The following is a 22,848-nucleotide window of genomic DNA, read 5'->3' as shown; positions in this document are numbered from 1 at the left end:
GTGTGTGTGTGTGTGTGTGTGTGTGTGTGTGTGTGTGTGTGTGCTTTTTCTATAATTTGCATCTAGACATCAAGTCACTGGCTCAATTAGTATGATGGTTTCGTTCTCACTAGGTCCTGCCAAATTGTGCTCTGAGGAGAATGGACCCTGTCCCCTTGACGTGATCCCACTGTAAACACTGCTGTGTGCTACCTCACTAAGAGCTCAAGGTGCTCATCATGGTAGCCAAAGCCCAGCCAGTAAAGACTCTCATACACCTTACATGCTCACACGCATTAGTAGCTTTGTTTCCGCATCTGTGAGACGAGGATAGAAAGTCCCGATGGCCTGTTCTTAGTGAGTTATCTGTAGCCCATAAGGTACACGAATGCCGTTCCCTCTCCTCCTTTTTTCCTCTTATGGAGTCTACTCCTCCTTCTGGAGCTGTGCAGAATTCCCATCCAGACGGCTGAGCACACATGGCAGGGTTGAAGCCATTTGGCGCTCTGAGGCACATGTTCCTCACAGGTCAGCTTACGGCTCTGGGTTACTGGGGTCTTATTCTTGCCTTGTGTCATTTGATCAATAGTCTGTCCTTGTCCTCATCCCAAGTCCAGGGCAGTAGGGAAGACATGGGCAAGCAGGAAAGCCCTGTGAGACCCATGGTTACTGCACTATCAAGTCAGTGGGTGGCAAATCTAAATCCACCTGTGAGGCCTGGAGCAAGTGGGCTCCCCACACTCAGCGTCAGTGCTCATCTGTGAAGCCCCTTTCCTTCTGGCGGTCGTGAGGAGACTATGGAGCTGTTCTGTTACTATGTCGCTGTCACAGAGTGCCTGCTAGGACTTAACACTGTTCTGTTACTCTGCATCACTGTCACAAGTGTCTGCTAGGACCCAAAAGAGGAAAGACTTATTTTATTTTGGCCCTGTGGTATCAGAGAGTTCAGTCCATGGTTGGTTAGGTCCAGGCTGTCTCAGTTCTGGGCACATGATGACACAGAACAGCATGGCAGGGACATGAGCCTGTTACCTCATGGTAGAGGGTAAGCAGAGAGCAGTGAGGAGACTAGGGACCAGACAGAACCTTCATAGGCATACCCCATAGTGTACCTCCTCTAAAATCTCCTACCCTTACCATTTCCAGAAGCCTCCCAAATAATGCCACTCATTAGGGACCAAGCATCAGTACATGAGCCTGTGGTTGAGGCTAACATCATAGCTTCTAGGCAGACCAAGGTGTAAGGATTCCCCAGCCATCACCAGTATTACAGCTACTATGTGGATCTAGGAAGCTGGAGTCCCTTTGCTCTTAGCCCTGCCAGTGATAAGGCTCTTGACCCAGGGTCTAAAGACCCTTGGCCTGAAGATATGACAGCCACTGCAACTTCTCCAGCAGCTAGGGCCTGCAGTTTCTCTTCCTGGCTTCTTACAGCCTTCTATCCTTCAGGTTCAGCTCTCTGTCCTCTCTTGTCAGTTCTCTTCTGCAACCTTCTTCCTGGCCTGGCGCCATTGACCTGCAGCTGCTTCCCTTGCCTTCACAGCTCAGCCTGCTGACCATTCAGCTGTCACCGCCATGCTCTGCCCAGCCTGCTGTTTTTCTTGAGGACAGAAGCCTGTTACGGAGTCTAGTGCTTCCATGCCAGTGGCGGCAGCACAGGATTGTGTCCCAGCTGGTCACTTGTGTGTATTCAGCGCCTTGTGCTGTGTCACTGGAAGGAAGTGTTCCTCCCTGGCCCAGATGGAACTAACTGAAGGGTCAGCTGGGAGTTCAGTACCGTGGCACAACCCTCTCACAGGGTCGCAGAGCATATATGTACATTATGGTTCGTAATAGCAAGATTACAGTTAGGAAGTAGCAATGAAAATAATGGTATGGTTGGGGGTTACCACAACATGAGGAACTGTATCAGAGGCTGCAGCATTAGGAAGGCTGAGAACTATTGGTCTTGGACAAGCTCTCTGGAACAGCCCTGGCTGAGGCCATGCACTCAGGAGCTGGGCAATTCGCTGCAGCCATTCTGTATTTTCTCAGGGTGTATGAGGAATGACCCAGACAGCAGGTGCTAGCATAAGCTCGCTCTTAATGGCTCGTTGACTGATCTGGCACCAAGGGAGAATTTAATAGCCAGCTAGGGAGTCACACTGCTCATTCCCCAAAGTCTTTGCTTACTTACAGGAACTATATAATGAGTATGTGCGGTAAGACTCTGATTAACATGGAAGTGACTCCTTACCTGCCTGGTGCTGTGGGGTCACTGTCTTTCTTTCTGAGGAGCAGAGATTGATGGGGCTACTCCCTTGCACTCTTGTCTACCCCTTGAGTGGCTTCTACAGAGCTGCTCGAAGGCAAGCTCCATGCCCTCTGACCTCATGGAAGCTTCTACTGTAGTCACTTCTGGTCCTTCCAAGTCTCCAAATCACCTATACTGCTGGGTCTCAGTTCTCCCAAGGTGATATTAACAGCACCTCCATATTCCTTTTTTGCTTAGAATGCAGGGAGGGAAATGAGCACATTGAGCAGCTGAAGCAGACTTGACTTCGGAAACAGGGTGCTAGTCTCCCTGGTTTCTACTTGTGGCTGGTTGCTAAACTGGTCCAGTTGTCACAATGGCCATCATGAGGCTGGAAGCATTATGTAAATGAGGATGTTGATGTTGACAGCAACTGGATACCACTCTGAGCCCTTAAGGATTCAGAGCCCGCTCACAGCCCAGGCCTGGGCACAGGCTCTGGAAGAAAGCAACTTCAAATGGAGTCAGGCCCCATTGCACTGGGGAAATGTGCAGATCCCAACACGGAGCCTGGTCACCTTGGTCCACCCTGCAGGCTCTCCCAGGTGGAAGGCTTTCCTGTGTGTTTACAAAGAGTGGGGCTTACAGCTCAGCCTGCTGAAAAGCTGTCTCAAGTTCAGACTCTCGTCAGAGTCTGTGATTCTTTCAAACGGCCAGCACACTGGAGACTCTTGCTTGTCTTACAGGAAACCACTTGAGCCCATTCTGTTGCCTGCACTCTATCTGCAGGAATCTGAATTTTCAAATGCATTTAGTGGTCAACCTTAGTTCTGTTTTCAGGCCAGTTGCTTAGAATCTGGTTTGTCTGGAGTATAATGTATCTAAAGCCTCCAGTTAAGAATCTTGTAGTGTCATAAGATCATGGACTGCTACGGGGAAGCCTCCTCTTAGAGCATCTAAATTCATCTCAGCTCAAGGGCCTTTTTTAAAAAGGCATTCTTAATTCTTGGTACTCCAGTAATCTGATACATTCTACCCCAGAACATAAAGGCAGTAATTTTAGTAAAATTCCTTCAACAATGGCATTTAAGACCCACCCTAAAGAGGCATTTATTCTCCAAGCATTTCCTTATTCAGCATGCCCTTCCTTCCCAAAGTGGATTTTTTTTTTTTCCAAAGTAGATTTTTAAGCACTCTCTCTTTCATGTGGGTATTCATGAGTCGCTCAGAAGAGCTCACCAGGTAACTGGTCCACAAGGAAGCACCTGGCTATGAACTCAAGTTCCCAGGAAGAAGCCACAGATGTTAAAGCTTTTACAGGGTTGATTAACTGACCAGGACTCTGCGGTGGCGAAGAGTTAGGATGTTGCAGATCCAGAACCAAATGATCTCCTGCTGTCTTCAGCCTCATTCATAGCTACTCAATGCCCATCTGTGTCTGACATAACATCAAAACTAACAGGTAAATCCTATTGAAACTCCAGCTACCACCAACTCCAAACTAAGAATGTCAACAGAAACCCCTCTGGCAGGGTTTCCCCCACCCGGAGCGACCATCCTCATTGAATGCTCCAGGCTCTCCCACCATACTTGCCTGGTTCATACGTGTTGAATTAGAGTATTAGTAGGGACCTTTTTTGCTACCCGCCCTAGTTCCCAAATAATTGACGCACAGGCCTATTAGATTCATTCAACAAACTTTAAGGTCTATAAGTAGGCAGATATTCGTCTATTCTAACCCAGTTGTGCTAGTCTGGCTACCTCCCAGCCACATGCATTTTTTACCTACTACCTCAGTCTCGCCTTGGCCTTCTGCTGTAACTCTCTGTCCTTATGATGCCTTCCTGAGGGTCTTCCTCACTTGTCTTCTTCCTCTCTTTCTCTGCTCCCTACCTGAGACCCCCTGACTGGGAACGGAAGTCCCACCTATCTCCTCTGCCCAGTTATTGGCTAATCAGTTTCTTTATTGACCAATCAGAGATAATTGGGGAGTAATTTTTATACAGCATTTAAAACACTATTTAATTTTATTCTCTGTGTTGGTATGAAGGCGTCAGAATCCATGGAACTAGAGTTATAGAGTTATAGTTGTGAGACGCTATGTTGGTGCTGAGAATTGAACCCAGGTCCCTTGGAAGAGCAGCCAGGGCTCTTAACCACTGAGCCATTTCCTCAGCCCTTTATTCAACATTGAGACAGGAGATTCTTTGTAGAAATGACAATGCCCACATCCAGACTGCAACCAGATCTCAGAGCACAGAAATCAACATCTGAATTTACAGTGCTCACATCTATATATATTCCCACCAATATATTTAAAAACTGCTTGATTTATGGCTTTGTTTTGTTCTACAAGTATAAAAACCTCATCCATGTTGAAGTATGGGCTTCAGGGTTTATGATTGCCTGAACTCTCCACTCTTACCTATCTCAAGGGTAAACCCTTGAGATAGTCCTTCCTGTGAGGCAAGGACTATTCTTGGCCTCCTCAGGGCACCAGCACCACATTTCCCTTCTGAATCAGGAGGACCGCTGCGGAGCAGCATGCTGTGAGAGAGCAGGTGCTCACACACCTGAGCCATCCTCACTGAATGCCCCTGCTCTCACCAACGTGCTTGCCTCGTTCATAAAGCCTACACTCCGACTAGTTTCAATCCACTTGACACTCAAAAAGTGGAGCCAGTGCCACTGCCAGCAAGCACTGTGCCTTGCACGGGCTCTCCTGTGTCTCCCAGCATGTAGTAAGTTCTGAGGTAGCCTGCAGCTTCTGCTCAGCCAGCACAAACTCCAGAGCATGGCTGTAACCGCGGTCACCTCTGGGTTGGTTGGTTGGTTTGTTAATTCAAAATAGATTTTTTTTATACAATATATTCTGATTATGGTTTCCCCTCGCTCTGCTCTTCCCAGTTTCTTCCCACCTTCCTTCCCATCCAGATCTACTCCTTTCTGTCCCTCCTTAGAAAACAGACATCAAAGGAATAATAGTAAAATAAAAGAAAATTTAACAAAACCAAACAAATCAGAATAGGACAAAACAACCAAACAAGAAAAAGAGCCAAAGAAAAAACATAAGACACACATGTAGATGCAGAGACTCAAATGTTCTCACACACAGGAATACCATAAAAACACAAAACCTAAGCCAGGTGTGGTGGCACACACCTGTGAGCCTAGCACTCTGGCAGGCAGAGGCAGATGGATCACTGTGAGTTTGAGAGCAGCCTGATCTACAAAGTGAGTCCAGGACAACCAAAGTTACACAAAACAATAACAAAAAAAAACCCCACAAAGCCAGAAGCCATAATATACGTGCAAACGACCTGTGAGGTTAAAAAATAAATGAATAAAGCCTTGTGTTGGCCATCTACTGTTGGACAACCTTAAGAGTAGTTTGTGTTTCTCCAGCGAGGCTCCCTGGAGAACACTAATTTTTCTTTTCTTTTTTCTTGTTTGTTTTTTTGAGACAGGGTCCTGGACTTACTTTGTAGTCCAGGCTGACCTCCAACTCAAGAAGATCCACTTGCCTCTGCCTCCCGAGTTCTGGGATTGAAGTCGTGCACCATCACAGCCAGCCTGAGAACACTAATTTCTCATTTGCAAGTAGTTGTCTATTGGAGGTTGCTTCTGAATTAGGGATGGGGACATATGTCCATTTTTCGTTTCAATTCTAGGACTCCATCTGGTCAGCCCCATGCCGGCCCATGCTGTTATAGTCTCTGTCAGCTCATGTATGCATCTGCCCTGCTGTGTTGAGAAGACCTTGTTCCTTGGGTGCCTTCCATCCACTCTGGCTCTTACACTCTTTCCACCTCCTCTACTGGCAGGGTTCCCTGGGCTCGGGGGGAGGGGGGCATTTGATGGAGATGGAAACATCCCTTTTGGGCTAAGTGTTCCAAAGTCTTCCACTCTGTATATTGTCTGGCTGTGGGTCTCTGTATTTGTTCCCATCTGCTGCAGGAGGAAGCTTCTCTAATGACGGCTGAGCAAGACATGGATCATAATTTGTGTTTCTGGGTCTGAGTTACCTCACTCAGAATTTTTTTTTCTAGTTCCATCCATTTACCTTCAAATTTTATTATTCAATGGCTGAGTAATATTCCATTGTATAAATATACCACACTTGTCTGTTCATCTGTTGTCAGACATCTAGATTGTTTCTAGTTTCTCACTATTGGAACAGAGCAGCAATGAACATGATTGGGCAAGTGTCTGTGTAGTACGATGAAGCATCCTCTGAGTGTATGCCCAAGGCTGATATAGCTGAATCTCGAGGTAGATCAGTTCCCAGATTTCTCAGGAACCACCACTCTACGTCCTCACCAGCATAAGATATCATTTGTTCTATTGATTTTTACTATTCTGACAGGTGTGAAGTGAAATCTCAAAGTAGTTTTGATTTGCATTTCCCTGATGGCTAAGAGTGTTGAACATTTCTTTAAGTCCTTCCAGTTATTTAAATTTTCTCTTTTAGCCAGGTGTGGTGGTGCACATCTTTAATCCTAGCACTCAGGGAAGCAGAGGCAGGTGGATTGCTGTGAGTTAGAGACCAGCCTGGTCTACAAAGCCAAGGCTACACAGAGAAACCCTGTCTCAAAAAAACAAAATAACAGTAACAAAAAAAGTTTCCTCTTTTGAGAATTCTGTTTATATCTATACCCCATTTTTTTGTTTTTGTTTGTCTTGTTGGTTGGCTGGCTGGCTGGCTGGCTGGCTAGGTTTTGTTTTTTCAAGACTGGGTTTCTCTGTGTAACCCTGGCTGTCCTGGAACTCGCTCTGTAGACCAGGCTTGAACTCACAGAGACCCGCCTGCCTCTGCCTCCTGAGTGCTGGGGTCAAAGCAAGCCCACCACCACGTGGATGCACCTCATTTCTTTAACTGGGTTTTTTTTTTTTTGAGTTCGTTATACATTTGAATATTAGCCCTCTCTTGGATGTGTAGTTGGTAAAAGTCTTTTCCCATTCTGCAGCCTCAGCTCTGGCATTGACGGGATGTAGCTCAGCTGGTAGAATGCTTGTGTAGTATGCACAAAGCCATGGGTTCAAACCCCAGCACCACATAAACCAGGCATGGTGGTGCATACCTGTAATGCCAGCATGTGGAATGTAGAGGTAGAAGGACCAAGGCCAGCCCAGGCTGCATAAAACCTTGTCTTTAAGGAGGGGAGGGGAGGCTGGAGAGAAAGCTCAGTAAGAACGAGTATTGCTCTTACAGAGGACCCAGTGGCGTGCCCAGCCCTCAAACTAGGCAGTGCAGCTCACGGCCACGTGTAACTCCAGCTCGGTGAGGCTCCACAGGTGCCCGCATCACATGCACAGACAAATGCATGTGCACACACACAACTGCTTTTTCAATTTTTAAAAAGGATTTTAACTTGTTAATTTTAAAATCCAAAATTGTCTCAATATTTCAGTGACTCTCTTACTGACTCTCTGGCTTGTTTTGCAATCGTTTGCAGTTAAAGAGTGCTGTTGGCAAGTTTGTATACATATAGGTTGATTTGCAAATGAATGGGTATTACATATGTTCTTGTTGTCCCGGGTAAAGCAATACTTGGGCAGGTATTGGCTGAGGTCAGCCATTGAGTTTCTTTCTCTTTGAAATGGAATGTGGACTTCTGTTGTTTCTTAGTGTTTCATTTTCCCTCTTGGCAGGGAAGTAGTGTGTTACCAATACCTCATGAAACTGTGATTCACATGGCCATTTCCAGCTGAGGCCTCCAGGCTTGGTCCCTGGAGAGGAGTGAAATACTACCTGGCCCAGAGGTCTGCCACTCACTAGACCTCAGAGCTCGCTGCCTTGGTTCCCAAGGAGCAGTCACTTTCCTGAAATAATCACGTAATGTACACATGCTATTTGATCCGTAAGGTGTTGCTATTTTGGTAAACTCAACTCCAAGCCAAGCAGCAGCATAAATTTTACCCTTCCCAGAGGTGACCTCAATCTAGGGGCTCATAGATAGCATTACCTTCGGGGAAACTCCGAGTGAAATTTCAGGACGATGGGTCCTCTGGTGCTTATAGCTGCCCTCACTGTGAAGAATGGATCTGAGCCTGGGCTTAGCTCACAGCAATGACAGGAACCTGTTCTCTGGGTTGGACAAACATAGGTTCTCTACTTGTTATTAGCCAAAAACAAGAAGGAGACGAAGGAACCTGTGGGCTCCAGGCTATGATCTTGGCCTTCCCTCCCTTCACTCAGTGTGCCCGGTGCAGCAGCCACAGCCGGACAGTAGGAACCTGGCTCCTTAAGAGACCCAGGCAATCCCCACTGTGCATCCTCAGAAACAGGCTTTTCCTACAGGCATCATGGCCTGAGTTAGAAAAGCCTGGATAGAAAGGACTTGCCCAAGCTGAAGGCCAGACTCAAGGGTAGACTCTCCAGGTCTGATTTCCTCATGAGGCAAACAGGTAGATTAGAGGACTCCCCATTGAGTCACATGAGAGGTAAGGAATAAAGTGCCAAGGAAATCTTTGGTGACCTCCATAATGGTTCTCAAGTAAGTGATCAGCCAGGGCTTTCAGATAGAAGCTGATGGGATGCTGGGTCCTCAGCAGCCCACATGTGACTCAGGCCATGCTGTTCATGGCTAGATCTGGAACCTGCCAGATCTGCTGCCTCTGCCCCTCCTTCAGAGGCCACCTGGAAAAGCAGAATCCCCTGCTCTTGTCAGCTCATCCCTAGCTGACATCTCTAGTAATGGCAAGCAGCACTGGCTTGTAGAACAGACAGTTGAGGACAGGTGGCCTCACTGCATGGTCCAGCTCTTAGCCCAGCACCAGGCTCACATAAGACCCTTCATCTGTTTTAGGGGCTGATTTAGCAAGTGAACTGACTCTCCAAAGACCATAGACAAAGACCACAGTATTAGTCAGAGACGGAGAGATGATTTGAAGGAAGGGAAGGCTTGCTTTGGCTCATGGTTTCAGTTTCCTTTGCTTTGGGCCTGAGGTGCAGCAGAATATCATCCCAATGAGAGGGTTTGGCTGTTGTTTTTTATACAAAATGCAAAACATTCCATTTTACCAATAAAAACTCGGGAGCGAGATGCAGGGGTGAAAACCTACTAGCTCAGAGAGGTAGAGAAAGGACCCAGCTGACCTTCCTATTCAACCAACCATGTCCCAGAAGGAAAAAGTCCTTTTCCTTCTCCACACTGTCTTAACTACCTTCAAACTGAATGTCCCTCCTTTCTACTTCCTGTGCTTTTCTCTTTCCATCCTCCAGACTTCCTGTTTTGTTTTGTTTTCCCTCTGTTCAGTTCCTATCATTTGGTTGCATGCTCTACCTCTTGACCTAGGGTTAACTTTATTAAATCATGTTTACAGAAAGCTCTTGGATAAAAGGTGTGTGTTAGGGCTGAGCCTCACAACTAGTACACAGTCTCAGGTTTCACAGTGTGATTAAATATCCTGCAACATGTGGCAGAGACTGCTTCCCTCCTGCCTTTCAGGAAACAGCAAGGAAGGGGCCAGAGCAAGGAGTCAACCCCAGTGACCTACTCTCTCCACTGAGGCCCCACTCTCTAAAGTTCCCAGAACCTCTCCAGATAACATCTCCAGTACAAGGTTCAGGCCTTCAGTACATGAGCTTATAGGGCACATTCTGTATTCAAACTAAACACCAATGAAAACCCAAAAATGGCTTCAAATGAGCACAGGGAACCCACATTTTCAGAACAGTGCTTCCTTTTCTTGTCGGAAGGTTGAGGGGAACCAGATCCATCCATAAGGCTGTTGTGTGTACAAGGACTCAATGGCAGACTGATTGGCCTATGTTAAGGAGCAGGTGTCAGGTGGCTTGGAGCTCCCCTCTAAGACTGCACCACACTTGCTCACCCTCAGAGCCAGCCAACTCACTCCATCTGTGCCTGATGCCTCAGTTGCAGCTCTAAGCAACTGAGTTAAATCTCTTTGAGATTTAACCCACAGGAGACAATCTGATGTGGAAGAAGCGCTTGGCATATGCAGCCTAGTGATATTTTCAGTCAGCCCTTGGTATCCACAGATTCCATACCTGAGGATTCAGCCAATCAAAGATCAAAAATACTCATGGGGAAAATTTATGTTTGTACTGAATACATAAGGACATTTTCAAGGGACGAGGGAGGGGGCTACAGCTGGAATACAAAGTGAATAAACTGTAATTAATAAAAAAAATAAATTTTTAAAAGAACAAATGCTAATTTGTTAGTGTAGACATCAATATTATTTAAAAGTTGAGTGCTAGAGTGTCTGTTGTAGTGGTAATAGTTAAAAGAACATAATGTAACCCTTGCCCCACCGTGCTCTAAGCCAGTTCTTTCCCACTTAGAATCCTGTGTAACAGGGTTCAGCATCAACTGTTATTACAGTTGTTTGAATGGTTTCTTTGTCATGCCTCGTGTCTACTTCATGGCTTGTTTGCACTTCCGTATTTGGACAATCTGTGCATTGTTGGTTATGCAATAAATGTGTATTGGGTATATATATATATATATATATATATATATGTAAAAAGACATTTTCTTTCCTTATCCCTAGGCAGTATACTTACTGTTTACCATCTCTTAATTGTCAAACATCAGCTGGAAGCTAGCCAGGTACAATGATGTGTACTTGTAGTCTCAGCTTTCGGAAGAATCGCTTGAGCGGAAGAGTTCAAGACTGTGCTGGCTCCAAAAAGAAAAAAAAGAAAGAACTGGTTGGGAACATTCATATAGGTCTGTTTCTGAGTCCTCTTCTCTTTTATTAATTCTGTCTGCCTCTTTGCCAACAAAACATTATGTGGATTGCTCTGGCTGTATAGTAACTCTGGAAATCAGTCAAAGTCCTCTTATGTCCTCTTTCAAAACAGTCTTAGCCTGTTGTGGTTCATCTGCCCTTTCATTTGCTGGTGCTTAAAGATATGTACCACCACACCTGGCTAAGAATTAAATCTTCATTGATTTTTTTCTGTTCATTTGTTTGTTGTTGTTCTGTGAGACACAATCTCACTACATAGCTGTGAATGGCCTAGAACTCACTATGTAGCCCTGGCTGGTCTTGAACTCTCAAAGGAACCACCTACTTTCCTGCTGGAAATTTATTTTAAAGGACACAAACAGCCAAGCAAACTTGACTAAGGATTTCAAGGCTCACTATTGCAATTGAACAGAACTTACCAGAAACTTAGTCTGGCCCAGAATGAGCTACACCATCACTCGCTTTTCTGTCTGGTAGTTTAGCCCAGACAAATAAACAAGCATGGCTAGAAAGGCTCCATGATTCACCTGTCCCCAGAGTGAATCAGGGACAGACAGGCACAGAAATGCCTCTGTGGTAGCATGTTGCAAGGCCTGCCCCTCTACCCTCTCCCTGGTTGGTTTACAGGGATCAGACACTGAACTGAAGCAGGTCACCTCAGCACCCCTTGAGAACAGACTCAGCACCAAACCTTGAACCTTTGCAGCAAGGTGTCCAGATGAATGGCCCCCTGTTATTTCGCAGCTTTGGGTAGGTGGTTCAGATTCCCTACTAAGTTTCCACAAATAACCCCCGCCCCGAGAAAAGGTAGGATTTCACCATGATTACCTGCCACTGGCCTCTGACACTACCCCAGCAGGGAGACACCAACTTACTATCACATGGGAGTGGCAGCCTTTGTTCCGTCTGGTGTCTCCTCACTGGACAGTGGGGACCTCGGCAGTGCCCAACACAGATGAAGTACCCCTCTGCTCTCAGCGCGCATGCCCTCGTTCCTTCTGTCGCCATGCTCGCTGACATCAGCCAGTGGGCTGGGCGCTGAGCCCGCAGGAGGTGGGCGAGCTGGACAAAGTGCTGATGCCCACTCAGGTCAAGGATGGGCCCAGCAGTGCTTCATGGGATGGCCTCGATCCAGGGAAACTCTACACCCTGGTCCTCACAGACCCGCATGTTCCTAGCAGGAAAGACTCCAAATTCTGGGAGTGGCACCATTTTCTGGTGGTCAACATGAAGGGTAATGACATCAGTAATGGCATGGTCCTCTCAGAGTATGTGGGCTCTGGGCGTCCCAATGGCACAGGATTCCACAGCTAAATCTGGCTGGTGTGTGTGCAGGACGAGCCACTGAGCTGTGACCAGCAACAGCTGTGATCCTCAGCAATAGGTCTGGAGACCACCGAGGCAACCTCAAGGTGGCGGCCTTCCACAAGGAGCACCACCTGGGCGCCCCGGTGGTGGGCACGTGTTACTAGGCAGAGTGGGATACGAGCAGCTGTCTGGGAAGTAGGGGTGCTGCAGAGGCCAGTGGTCCTGGGGAACCCCCACAGTATTGTCAAATTGTGCAAAGCATGCTGTTTCTCCCACTTCCTTCCCACCCCCTTAGCCTGCTAGGATAGAGATTTAGGGTGAGTCTTCTTGCTGCCCATCCTTAGATCCTAGATAGTCACATCCCAGCCTGTATTCTGTTAGGCTCCATCCGGGGGTGTTTGCTATTCTGATGGAGTCCTTATAGTGTTGATTTAAGAAGAGCAACTCTGAAAAAGAAGACATTCTGCCAAAACCAGGACCATAGGGAGAGGGCCAGGACCAGTGTTGTCTGTATGTGCTTTAACAGGGAGACTCGGTCTAGGACCAGGCACCGTGGCATCTTTTCAAGGGTCTTTCAGGGTCCTGTCCCCCGACTGAGACAACCCAAGCCTCCCATCTCAGCTAAGCCCTGACAGTTCAGCTTGGTCTGGTGGCTGCACGGGTGTCGATGCCCTGTAGCTCTAAAGGACAGTGCTGCCAGGCGGAGGCGTGGCCCTGAGCGAGACCCTGCTAAGCTCGTTGCTTCTCAGTGCTGTGAGCAAAAGTCACTGGAGTTGCTGGGTGTGCTAATCCTGCTCATCGTCAAATAAAAGTAAAGGCATTGGATTCAGACATTGAAAGAAAAGAAATACCCCTCTGCTTGGCTTTCTCTGATACACTGCTTGATCAGAGTCTTGGAAGGCAGAGGCCCAGGATGAGGCCCTTGCTGGCATGATTGGACACTAGTCACACAATGCTTTTTTTTTTTTATTTTTTTAAGGCAGGGTTTCTCTGTTTGGTCTTGACTGTCCTGAACTCACTCTGTAGACCAGGCGGCCTCGAATGCAGAGATCTGCCTGTCTCTGCCTCTTGAGTGCTGGGATTAAAGGTGTGCACCACCACTGCCAGGCACACAATGCTTTTTAAGGTAGTTATTTTCTAAAACGTATCTGACCTCCTAGTGTCTCCCTTTCTTGTCCCTTGACAAGAAAGTCTTCAGACAAACTTGTCTTCACTGTTGACATTCTGGGGACTGGCTTCTGTGGCACCAGGTCTGACAGGTAGGGGTTTCTCCTGTCAGTCATGGTTAGTCCGTGCTCTCCATTTCCCAGGGTCTTGTGTGTTTATTTTCTATGTAACATCCAGGGTTTTAGTTGCACTTGGCTGAAGGACAGGGGAGGTGTGTCCACAGGCTTTTCCCAGAAGCAAAACCACTTTCTCTTCTTGCTGAGTCTGCTGTCTGTTGTGTGTCTAACATTGAAATTCTCATTGTCACTGGCCTTTGCCCTGACTGCCCCTGGGTGTTGGGAGTTCTTCACCAAATTCTGGCCCGAGTCAGGCATACATAGTGCTTAGGCGCCTTGCGTAGCCAGTCCTATGCCCTTTCATCTCCCTGAACTCCACTTACACCTTCTCTGACACTTGGCAGGGTGTCTCCTTGGCCACCGGTTGACTCATGGAGGTGGCAGACCTTTATCATTCTGTCCTTCATTCCTTTGAGGCAGAGTCTCTCCCTAAAACCAGAGCTCTCCTGGGCTACTAGCCAGAAAAACCTGGTGATCCTCTTAACTATACTATCTTCTTCCTACAATATGGGCTATAAGCATACGCAAGACTATACCTATGTTACGCAGATGCTGAGATCTGAACACAGCTTCTCCTGGTACACAGCAAGCACTCAACCACTGAGCCATCACTCCAGGCCTATTATCTTATTCCAGTGATGGAGACTAAAGTGCTGAGTCTCTTATGACCTGTGAACCCTAGAGAAGAACAAGCTTGTCATGTGCTGCCTCACAGCTCGATAGGCCTGTGTATGTGGAAGTGCTTATCAGGTGTCTCTGATCCGACTGCTTGGCCTTTCACTTGATCCTCTCAGAGAGGATCTCCTGGCTGTGACGGCTGCTGAGGGGCTCTTTAGACATCTTCATATCTACAGCATGGAAGTACTTCCTGGGAGCCCAGCTTCCTCAGGGGTTATCAGCTCTGCCTCTTCACCTTTTGGAGGAATTATGAGCAAAGGACAGATGGCTTCTGAGACCCGATGGGACTTTATGCTAGCCTGAGACCTCATTTCACAGCAGCTGCCTGCACACTCTGGGGGGATTGTAGCTGGGTGGGTGTCCAGAACTCTCATTCCTGTCTCCTTTGAAACAGGAGGATCATGACATCATGGAAGCTGACCTGGACAAAGATGAACTGATCCAGCCCCAGCTTGGAGAACTCTCAGGCGAGAAGCTTCTAACCACAGAGTACTTGGGAGTAAGTGCACATGACGGAGGTGTCCGGAACGGGAGGGGCAGAAAGACAGGCAAATTATTTAATGCCTGCAGTAACTCAAGGTTCAGTAGAGCTTAGGGTTTAGAAAAGATCCGTGTTAGCCAATTGCTCTCAGCGGCCCTAACGTGCCTCGGAGATAGACAGACCTGCTGGTAAATGGGAGTGGAGCTGGGGAGAAATGGGTTTAAAAGGGGCTGCCAGGAACCTTCACAACGTCTGTAGTGTCACCCACACTAATGGTCATCCCAGGCGAATCTTTTTGTTTCCATGTGTTAAATAAGTTTAAAGGCCTTTCAACACAGAAGTAGTGGCTGAAGTTCAGTAGGCAGGGAGAGTAGGCTTAAAGCCAGGGTTCTCCTACATGTCAAGCATGGGAGAAGGAAGAGGGACTGTTGGAGTATTTCTTTACACTGCTTTATTTGGGTTCTGCTGCCCTTCTCTCCCCCAGTCCCCTCCTACACCCTAACACCAGGTAGGAAAGACAGAAGGTTAGAGGGGTAAGGGGGCATGGGTCTCTTTGGACTACTTCATGCTGAGTAGGGTTGTCGGGTTCCTTGGGGCAAGTCCCATCTTTGTATCAGGGTGTCTCCAAACTGCAACAATAGCAAACAGGAGTAGCAGCTGCCTTCTTTGTAGGAGCCCCTACCTCCACCTTGTCCCTTTCTGTGCTTTGGCATTTATACCCTCTCAAGAGTTCCCAGAATTAAACTATCTACACCTGGCAAAGATCACACCCCTGGACAAACTGAAGCAGCCCCATATCCCATACGTGGGATTAAAACAAAAACATGCTCCCATAACATAACTGTGTTTTTAAAGAAACCAAAACTCTCATTGCAAGGGACCCCTAAGGGTAGAAATCAAAAAGCCAGTGAGGACTGCAGAAAACATGAAGATTGCAGTGTCTCAGAAACAGAAGAGTGGCCAATGGCGTAATCATCTGCCATAGGGCCAGAAGCTGCCCTCTTGAGATTCTTGGTAGCTCTGATGCTTGACCAGCTCCAAAATCCACTGGCCAATGTCCAGCCAGCTAAATAGGAAGGAATCAGGCTGGGGCTGCAGAGCGTGCTCTTAGCATACATGAGGCTGAACTGCCAGCTCCAAAAACTAGTAGGTGAACAAGCAAGTAGGAAAGTCCTCCCGTTAGGAGGGATCTGCTGTTTCACCCATGAAGTGATGGTAGTTCCAGGCCCACCGGTGTCTTGGGTACCAGAGAGCAGATGCATAGGCAGATAGGGTGCTCTCATGAAAACTTCAGAGCGGAGGAACAATTTCCAGGAGCAAGTGGAAGCAGAACATGCCCGTCCATGCCCACTACCACCCGCAGCTGGACCCTCGGGCCCTCCTCAGGAGCTGGTCTCCCTAGTAACCTGTCCCCATCATGTGAGGAACCTCCCAAGGACTCTGGACTGAGTAGCAGTTCACACTAGGAGAACCTGAGCTTGAGGGAGAACCAGGGGCCAGCTCATGGAACTCTGTAGGTCATGGCAGGAATGTGGATTTTAAGCCCCGTAAGTGCAGGGAGTGAGGGTAGGGGAAAGACTCGGTTGATTTATGTTTTAGCAGGGGCTGGGGATGTGCTCATTTGGTAGAGTGCCTACCTAGCATTCATGAAGCCCTGGGTTCCATTCTAAGTCACATACTTGTAATCTGGCACAAAGGAGGTGGAAGTAGGAAGATCTGAATTTCAAAGACATCCTCAACTACATGTGAATTTGAGACCTGCTTAGGAGGTATGAAAGGCTATCTCAAAAATATTTTAATATAAATAAACAAATAAATAAACCAACATATCAACTTAGAGTCACACTCTGGCTACTTTGTGAAAAATAGACTTGGGGCAAGAACAAAAGAAGAAAGAGAAGCAGGTGACAGAAGGAGGCTAGAGGAGGGCTAGCCACTACCACCTAGTTAGCAGAGGTCTGAGCAGTACTCACTGTTTTTCACAACAAAACCCGAGGCAGAGCATGCTGGGACTGCCAGTTTGGTTGAACATCCTGGTGGGGTTCAAAAGACAGCTTTCAGTTAGCACCCACAGATGGTGAGCACTCGGAAATGGTGTCGTTGCGCCATAACCCACATTCAGAGCCTCCTTGATGCCTGCATGCCCCTTTTACTATAGAGCTAATGGTTTGGGATCTAGCAGAACAGTTCCTTGCACTCTTGCTTATCTCGTCGGTGTCCATTACCACTGTGTGGAGCAATAAGCAGTAGAGGGAGGACAAAAAGAATGGCTTATATAGAGCTGAAGACCAAGGGCGTCCATTTCCCATGGCTGCAGGGACAAAGGAGCACATACTGACTGGCTTAAAACAGAAATGCATTCTGTCACAGTTTTGGAGCACAGAGGTCCAGGCTCCAGGTATCAGCACGGCTTGGCTGCCTCTGAAGCTCTGAAGCCCTTCCTTGACTTTTCCAGCTCATGGTAACTCCAGGTGATCCTTGGCTTGTGTCCGCTTCCCTCTCACCTCTGCTTCCGTCTTCAGTGGCCTCCTCTTTTTTGTATGTCCTCACTTGTGTCTTGTAGAAACAATTAGGACTCACCTCAGTAACCCAGGGTAACCTCCTCATTTCAAAGACTCTTAATAATGGTTTAGTTTTGTTTTGAGATAGGGTTTCCCCGTGTAGCCTTGACTGTCCTGGACTCGCTTTGTAGACCAGGTTGGCCTCAAACTCACAGAGATCCACCTGCCTCTGCCTCCCCAAATTCTGGGATTACAGGCATGTATCACCACACCCAGCTATAAGACTCTTAATTATATCTGCAAATTATATCTTCATTTTGCAAATAAAGTCATGTTCCCAGGTAACAGGGTCAGAGCATGCATGTATTCTGGGGGAACTCCTTTGAACCCCCAGCCCCAGGTCAGCTTAGAATCTCAGAAACATCTTTACTTTATTTAAGTCACACACATGTGCATTGCTAGTGCCTCCATCATTCACAAAGTCCCCCTATGCTGTCCTTTGTCCCCCAGAACTGTGACCTGAAATTACCAGCCTGAAGCCTGTGTGGACCAGGTATTTTAAGAGAGGTCCTATCTTGTATTGCCCTTTGCAATATTCGTGGTACATAAGAGAACTTAATGTCACATCTCATAACCACATGTCCCAAATGATGGCAGCTCACTGTTTAGTGACTTTTACTGTGACCACGTAGCTGACAAAGGGAGGAAAGGTTTCTTTTGGCTTACAGTACATGGAATATGTTCCATCTTGGCACAAGGGGGGAGTATATTGGCTGCCACAGCAGGAGCTTGTGACATGGCTCATTCCTGTTGTTGCTATCAGGAAGCAGAGGGCTAGACTAGAAGCAGAACCAGATCCACCCTAAGCCAGGCTGCATCAGCCATCTAGGCCCAATGTCCCAAAGATTCAACAAGCTCTCAAAACTGCCACCAGCCAGGTCCATGAGCCTGTGATGACATCTCACATTTCAACCATAGCACTGCCCACAAGTCACAGCCATTTCTCTGGAGTGTATGTGCCTGAAAGTCATGACTTGGGGCTTTCAGTGAGAGGCAGCAGGGTCAGGAGAGGCCTCAGGCTGTCAGAAGATGTTCACTTGTGAAACATTTCATCAGAAAACTAGTTTCACAGCCTTAATCTTGAAGACCATTTCCCTGACCTAGCAGAATGCTGATGAAGTTCAATATGCAGCAGTTGCCTCCATGGAGTTTACAAAGGAAGACACTGAACAGATGGAACTGTTCCTAATAAGAGGTTCATATGAGGTTCAGGCGACTGGCATACATCACCCTGAAGACAAGAGCTGTCTGAGACCTTCCTGGAATCCCTGTATGTGGCATGGAACTAATACTGATTTAAAAACTAGCAGGGAAGGGACAAGGAACAGCCAGGACAGCTTGCCAAGGTGCCCAGGCCTGGAAGGGAGTTGTCCCTGGCTTCCTGCTCTGCTGAGCCACGCTGCTGCCCCCTTCCCCCGAGAGAGCTGTATATCGGAGCACACAGCGCCGCTGCACCTCTGCGCCAGGCTGTGCCAAATGCTGAAGAGGGGAGAAAGTTACTCTTCCAAGCTTATAAGAGAATGGCAGTGGTGACATCTAGCATCGTGCTTGCCCATAATTTTGGCAAAGCAAGAGAAATCTGTACAAACATACCTTGTGTCTTAGTGTTCAATTGCTGTGAAGAGACAGCCTGACCAAAGACACTTATAAAAGAAAGTATCTAATTGGGGGCTTGTTTGCAATTTCATCATGGCAGGGAGCATGGAGCTGAGAGCTTATACTCTGACCCACATATAGGAGGCAGAGAGAGAGAGGAGACAGGCCTAGTGGCCTTTACTTCCTTTATCGGCCACTTACCACCAACTTCTGTATCTCAGCTAATATCCTCTCTACTGTTCAGTGAAACTGGGAGTGTGTGCTACAGATCTAGCCTAGGGAGGAACCAGAAAACTAAGAATACAGTGAAGATAACATCTGATTCCTAGAGCAAAGACCTCATCCTTGATAAAGACAGTATCTGAGACCAACAGAAAAGTCTGATTAGCCCTCCCACCTGTTGACAGACACACACACATGGCTTTACTCTCTGTGACTGTAAAAGGTCCTGTCACTATTTCAGGATGACTTGAATCCATGATCCTGAACCATGATCATTCATATTTGGCACAGAATAAATTATTTCCTTTAAAGCAGAGTTATTTTATATCACATCTACATTAGGATGTGTTCTACTGAGAGGGAAAAGATGACAAGTGATATTTTAACAAGATGTGTTTGGACAGAATTCTCTCACCCCATGGAGTTTCAACCATAAATGTCTCATCTCCTGATACAGGAGAGTCAGCTTTTGCCTGATGTTTTTAATCTCTTGTTTCTATGAAGCAGGGAAGTTCAGAGCCCACTGTTGCATCTGTGATTTTTCAAGTGTCTCTAGCTCAAAATGCCAAAGGGGCCTATTTTGGAATGATATTCTACCATACTCCACCAGCGAGACTTACAAGCATTCCATGTTTCTTTGCACACTGAAATTTGAAAATATTCTAACATAGTAAATCCTTACACTAGGAGAGCTAAGTATTTGACCATACGTGACTGAATCATGAAGTTTTCCTACTAAGCTCAAGTTGAATGGAACCTCAGCTCATTCAACCTTTGTGTCTTTGGCAAACAAACAAACAAACAAAAAAAAAAACTGCTTTGATCATTCCAGCATCAAGTGACTTAAGGGGGAGAGACAAAAGGAGTCAAAAGGACAGACAGCAGTATTAACTGACTGCATCAAATGTTTCTACTCCTGCAAATCAAGACCATATGAACACATCACTAGGACACCCCTCTAAAGTTTTGAAGCTTAGGTTTCATTGGCTCTGTACCTCAGTCTCAGTTCCATTGCTTACATGTCAGGAGATGACTGACAGGCTACTGCACAAATCTGTACTAAAGTGAGGAAGAGGCCAGACACACAAGCCAGCTCCACCTTCTCCCAACAGTGCTTTCCTAAACCTCATTCTGGTGTCCTCCATTTCTTATGAGTCAAAACAGGGTCATGTGACCCCAAGCTACACGAGTCTGAAAAGATAAATTAGTTTTAATTAGACACATTACCATGTCAACAAAACGGTGTTCTGTTGGTGAGATAGTGAATAGTGGTCAGCTAACAGAGTCTGCTGGTTCCAAGTTATTTTCTGTGTGTATAGAGGTGATAGGTAGGTGGATGGATGGATGGATGGGGTGGGGGGGGGGGGGGAGGGTGGAGGGGTGGATGGATGGGGGATGGATGGTAGATGGATGGATGGGTGGGTGGATGAATGGATGGGTGGATGAATGGATAGGTGGGTGGGTGGATGTGTAGGTGGATGGGTGGATGGATGGGGTGGGGGTGGGGGGGTAGATGGATGAGTGGATGGATGGATGGGTGGGTGGGTGGGGGATGGATGGTGGATGGGTGGATGGATGGATGGGTGGGTGGGGGATGGATGGTGGATGGGTGGATGGATGGGGGATGGATGGGTAGATGGATGGGGGATGGATGGGTAGATGGATGGGTGGATGGATGGATGGATGGGAGGATGGATGGGTGGATGGGTGGGTGGATGGATGGGTGGATGGATGGATGGATGGATGGATGGATGGATGGATGGATGGATGGGTGGAGGGGTGGGTGGAGGGGTGGGTGGATGGATGGATGGGGGCCTGCTTTTTTAATTACATGTATTTATTCAGGGAGAGAAGTGGTATTTGTGTGGCATGTACATACCACAGCACATGTGGAAGTCAGAGACTGCTTGTGAGGGTCATTTCTCTTCTTCCACCATGTAGGTCCTGGGGATCGAACTCAGGTTGCCAAACTTGTCACCAGCTGCCTTTACCCACTGGCCAGCTTGTCTGCCCTGAAGTATACCTATATTTTCTTACAATAATTCATACTGGACAGGCATAATGTCACACATCTGTACATAATCCCAGAACCAAGGAGGCCGAGGCAGGAGGATTACAAGCTTAAGGAGAGCCTAAACTACTAGACCCTGCCCCCTACTTCCAAAAAAAATGAGAGAGTTGAGGAGTGTAACTCAGTGGGAGAGCACTTGCCTAACTTGCACTGAATTAGGATTTCATGTTCAGCAGTACAAAAAGAGAGGGAATGAAAGAAGAAAAAAAAAAAAACAACTCAGGGAAAACTTTTTTTTAGCTTTAGTTAACCACTTTTGTTGTTGTTCTGATTTGTTGTTGCTGTTAAGTTTTTGAGGCAGGCTCTCACCGTGCAGCCCAGGTTAGCCATTAGATCCTCCAGCTTGGCCTCCCCAGTGCTGGGATTTTAAGCATGCACCAGCGTGCCAAGCCTGCCTAACCTTTACCACTGAGCAAATGTGTAAGTCGTGGGCTGCACTATTTTTTCAGCTTGGTTGAAAAATACGTTTTGCATCTGGAGAATTTCCCTGCGCGCAGACCCTTCCATCTGTGGGGCAGATGGAAGCTGTTCTTTTGAGCCACACCTTTTTTGTCACTCACTCTCTGACGCTCCTCAGGCATTTCCTTGGAATTCCTCTTGAAGAGCACTGCCTAGTCAGCGAGTGCAGGCCAGGCAGGGCCACTGAGAAGTCCCTCGGTTGTCCTTCTGCAAGCCTAGCAGATCGAAGGGGCACTCTGGCCTGTAGGGATGGCTACTGAATGGTCGCCCTGAGTGCCAGATGTATTGCTGGTTCCTGTTCTCCAACATCTGAGAAGCAGATGGAAGTGACCCTGTGGGAGGCACTGGGGGCCAGCTCCCATGAACAGAGAGCCGGTAGCCTCAGACTCAGCTGAAGATGCTCTCGTGGCACTGACCCCTTTGCTATAGTTTAGCTGCTAGTTTTGTTTCCATCTCACTGAGTACCCAGGCTAGCCTTCAACTTGATATATATCCCAAGTGCAGGCTCCTTGGGAAGGCCCAAATTCTAGCTAGCCTAGAGCCTACAGAGATGCACCTTCCGCTGCCTCCCTCTGGGTGCTGGCTTTACACAGGCAGGCACCATACACCAAGCTGGAATGTTTGGGTTTTGGTCAAAATCAAATCTGCCTGTTTTTTTCTCCCTTCTCACCTTCAAATATCTAGTCCTTGTCAAAGCTTAGAGCAGATGCTCAACTGGCTTTTTAACTTTTATACCGCTGCGTGTGGCCATGCACAGAGCGAAGACGCTCCTCTCCCCCAGCTTTTGTGTTCCAAAAAGTAGCCTGCAGCATGGAGCCTCTTACTTTAAGCACCCCCCTTTCTGTTTGTTTATTTTTCTTTATTGTTACTAGGTTTTTCTTTTTTCGGCATGCGGTGTGTGCTTATATGTATGCATGTGTACATGTGAAGGTCACAAGTTGGTTCCACACGTCACACGTCTTCCTTTATTGCTCTCCACCTAACACGCCGAGGCAGAATCTCTCACCGACGCTGGAGCTCTGGGATCTGGCTGGTCTACTTACCTGTTTACCCCGGCATCCCTGTCTGGACTTCCTAAGCTAAGATTACAAGCTAGACACCATGTCTGCCAGACTTCTGTATAGGTGCTAGGGAGCCATCCCAAATCCCTACAGCTTTGGCTTTGTTGTTGTTGTTTAGTTGGTTTTTGTTTTTGTTTTTGTTTTTGCTTTTCTTTCTTTCTTTCTTTCTTTCTTTCTTTCTTTCTTTCTTTCTTT

The 22,848-nt window shown here is 47.2% G+C and overlaps 1 protein-coding gene across 5 annotated transcripts in view; it reads left to right on the top strand.

Moving 5' to 3' along the window:
• The window catches only part of Armc9 (armadillo repeat containing 9), a 127,051-nt gene that overhangs the window by 80,089 nt on the left and 24,114 nt on the right, over positions 1-22,848 (top strand). For all 5 annotated transcript variants that reach the window (XM_055616768.1, XM_055616767.1, XM_055616766.1 and 2 more), the window contains exon 20: positions 14,597-14,701. In XM_055616768.1, the coding sequence (XP_055472743.1) occupies positions 14,597-14,701 (105 nt within the window). The remainder of the gene's footprint in view (positions 1-14,596; positions 14,702-22,848) is intronic.

Source organism: Psammomys obesus, unplaced genomic scaffold (genome assembly GCF_907164565.1).
Source record: "Psammomys obesus unplaced genomic scaffold, mPsaObe1.curated_primary_1811, whole genome shotgun sequence".
Taxonomy (NCBI): Eukaryota; Metazoa; Chordata; class Mammalia; order Rodentia; family Muridae; genus Psammomys; species Psammomys obesus.
Note: the sequence above shows the minus strand (reverse complement) of the source record. Positions and strands in the feature narration are given on the sequence as shown.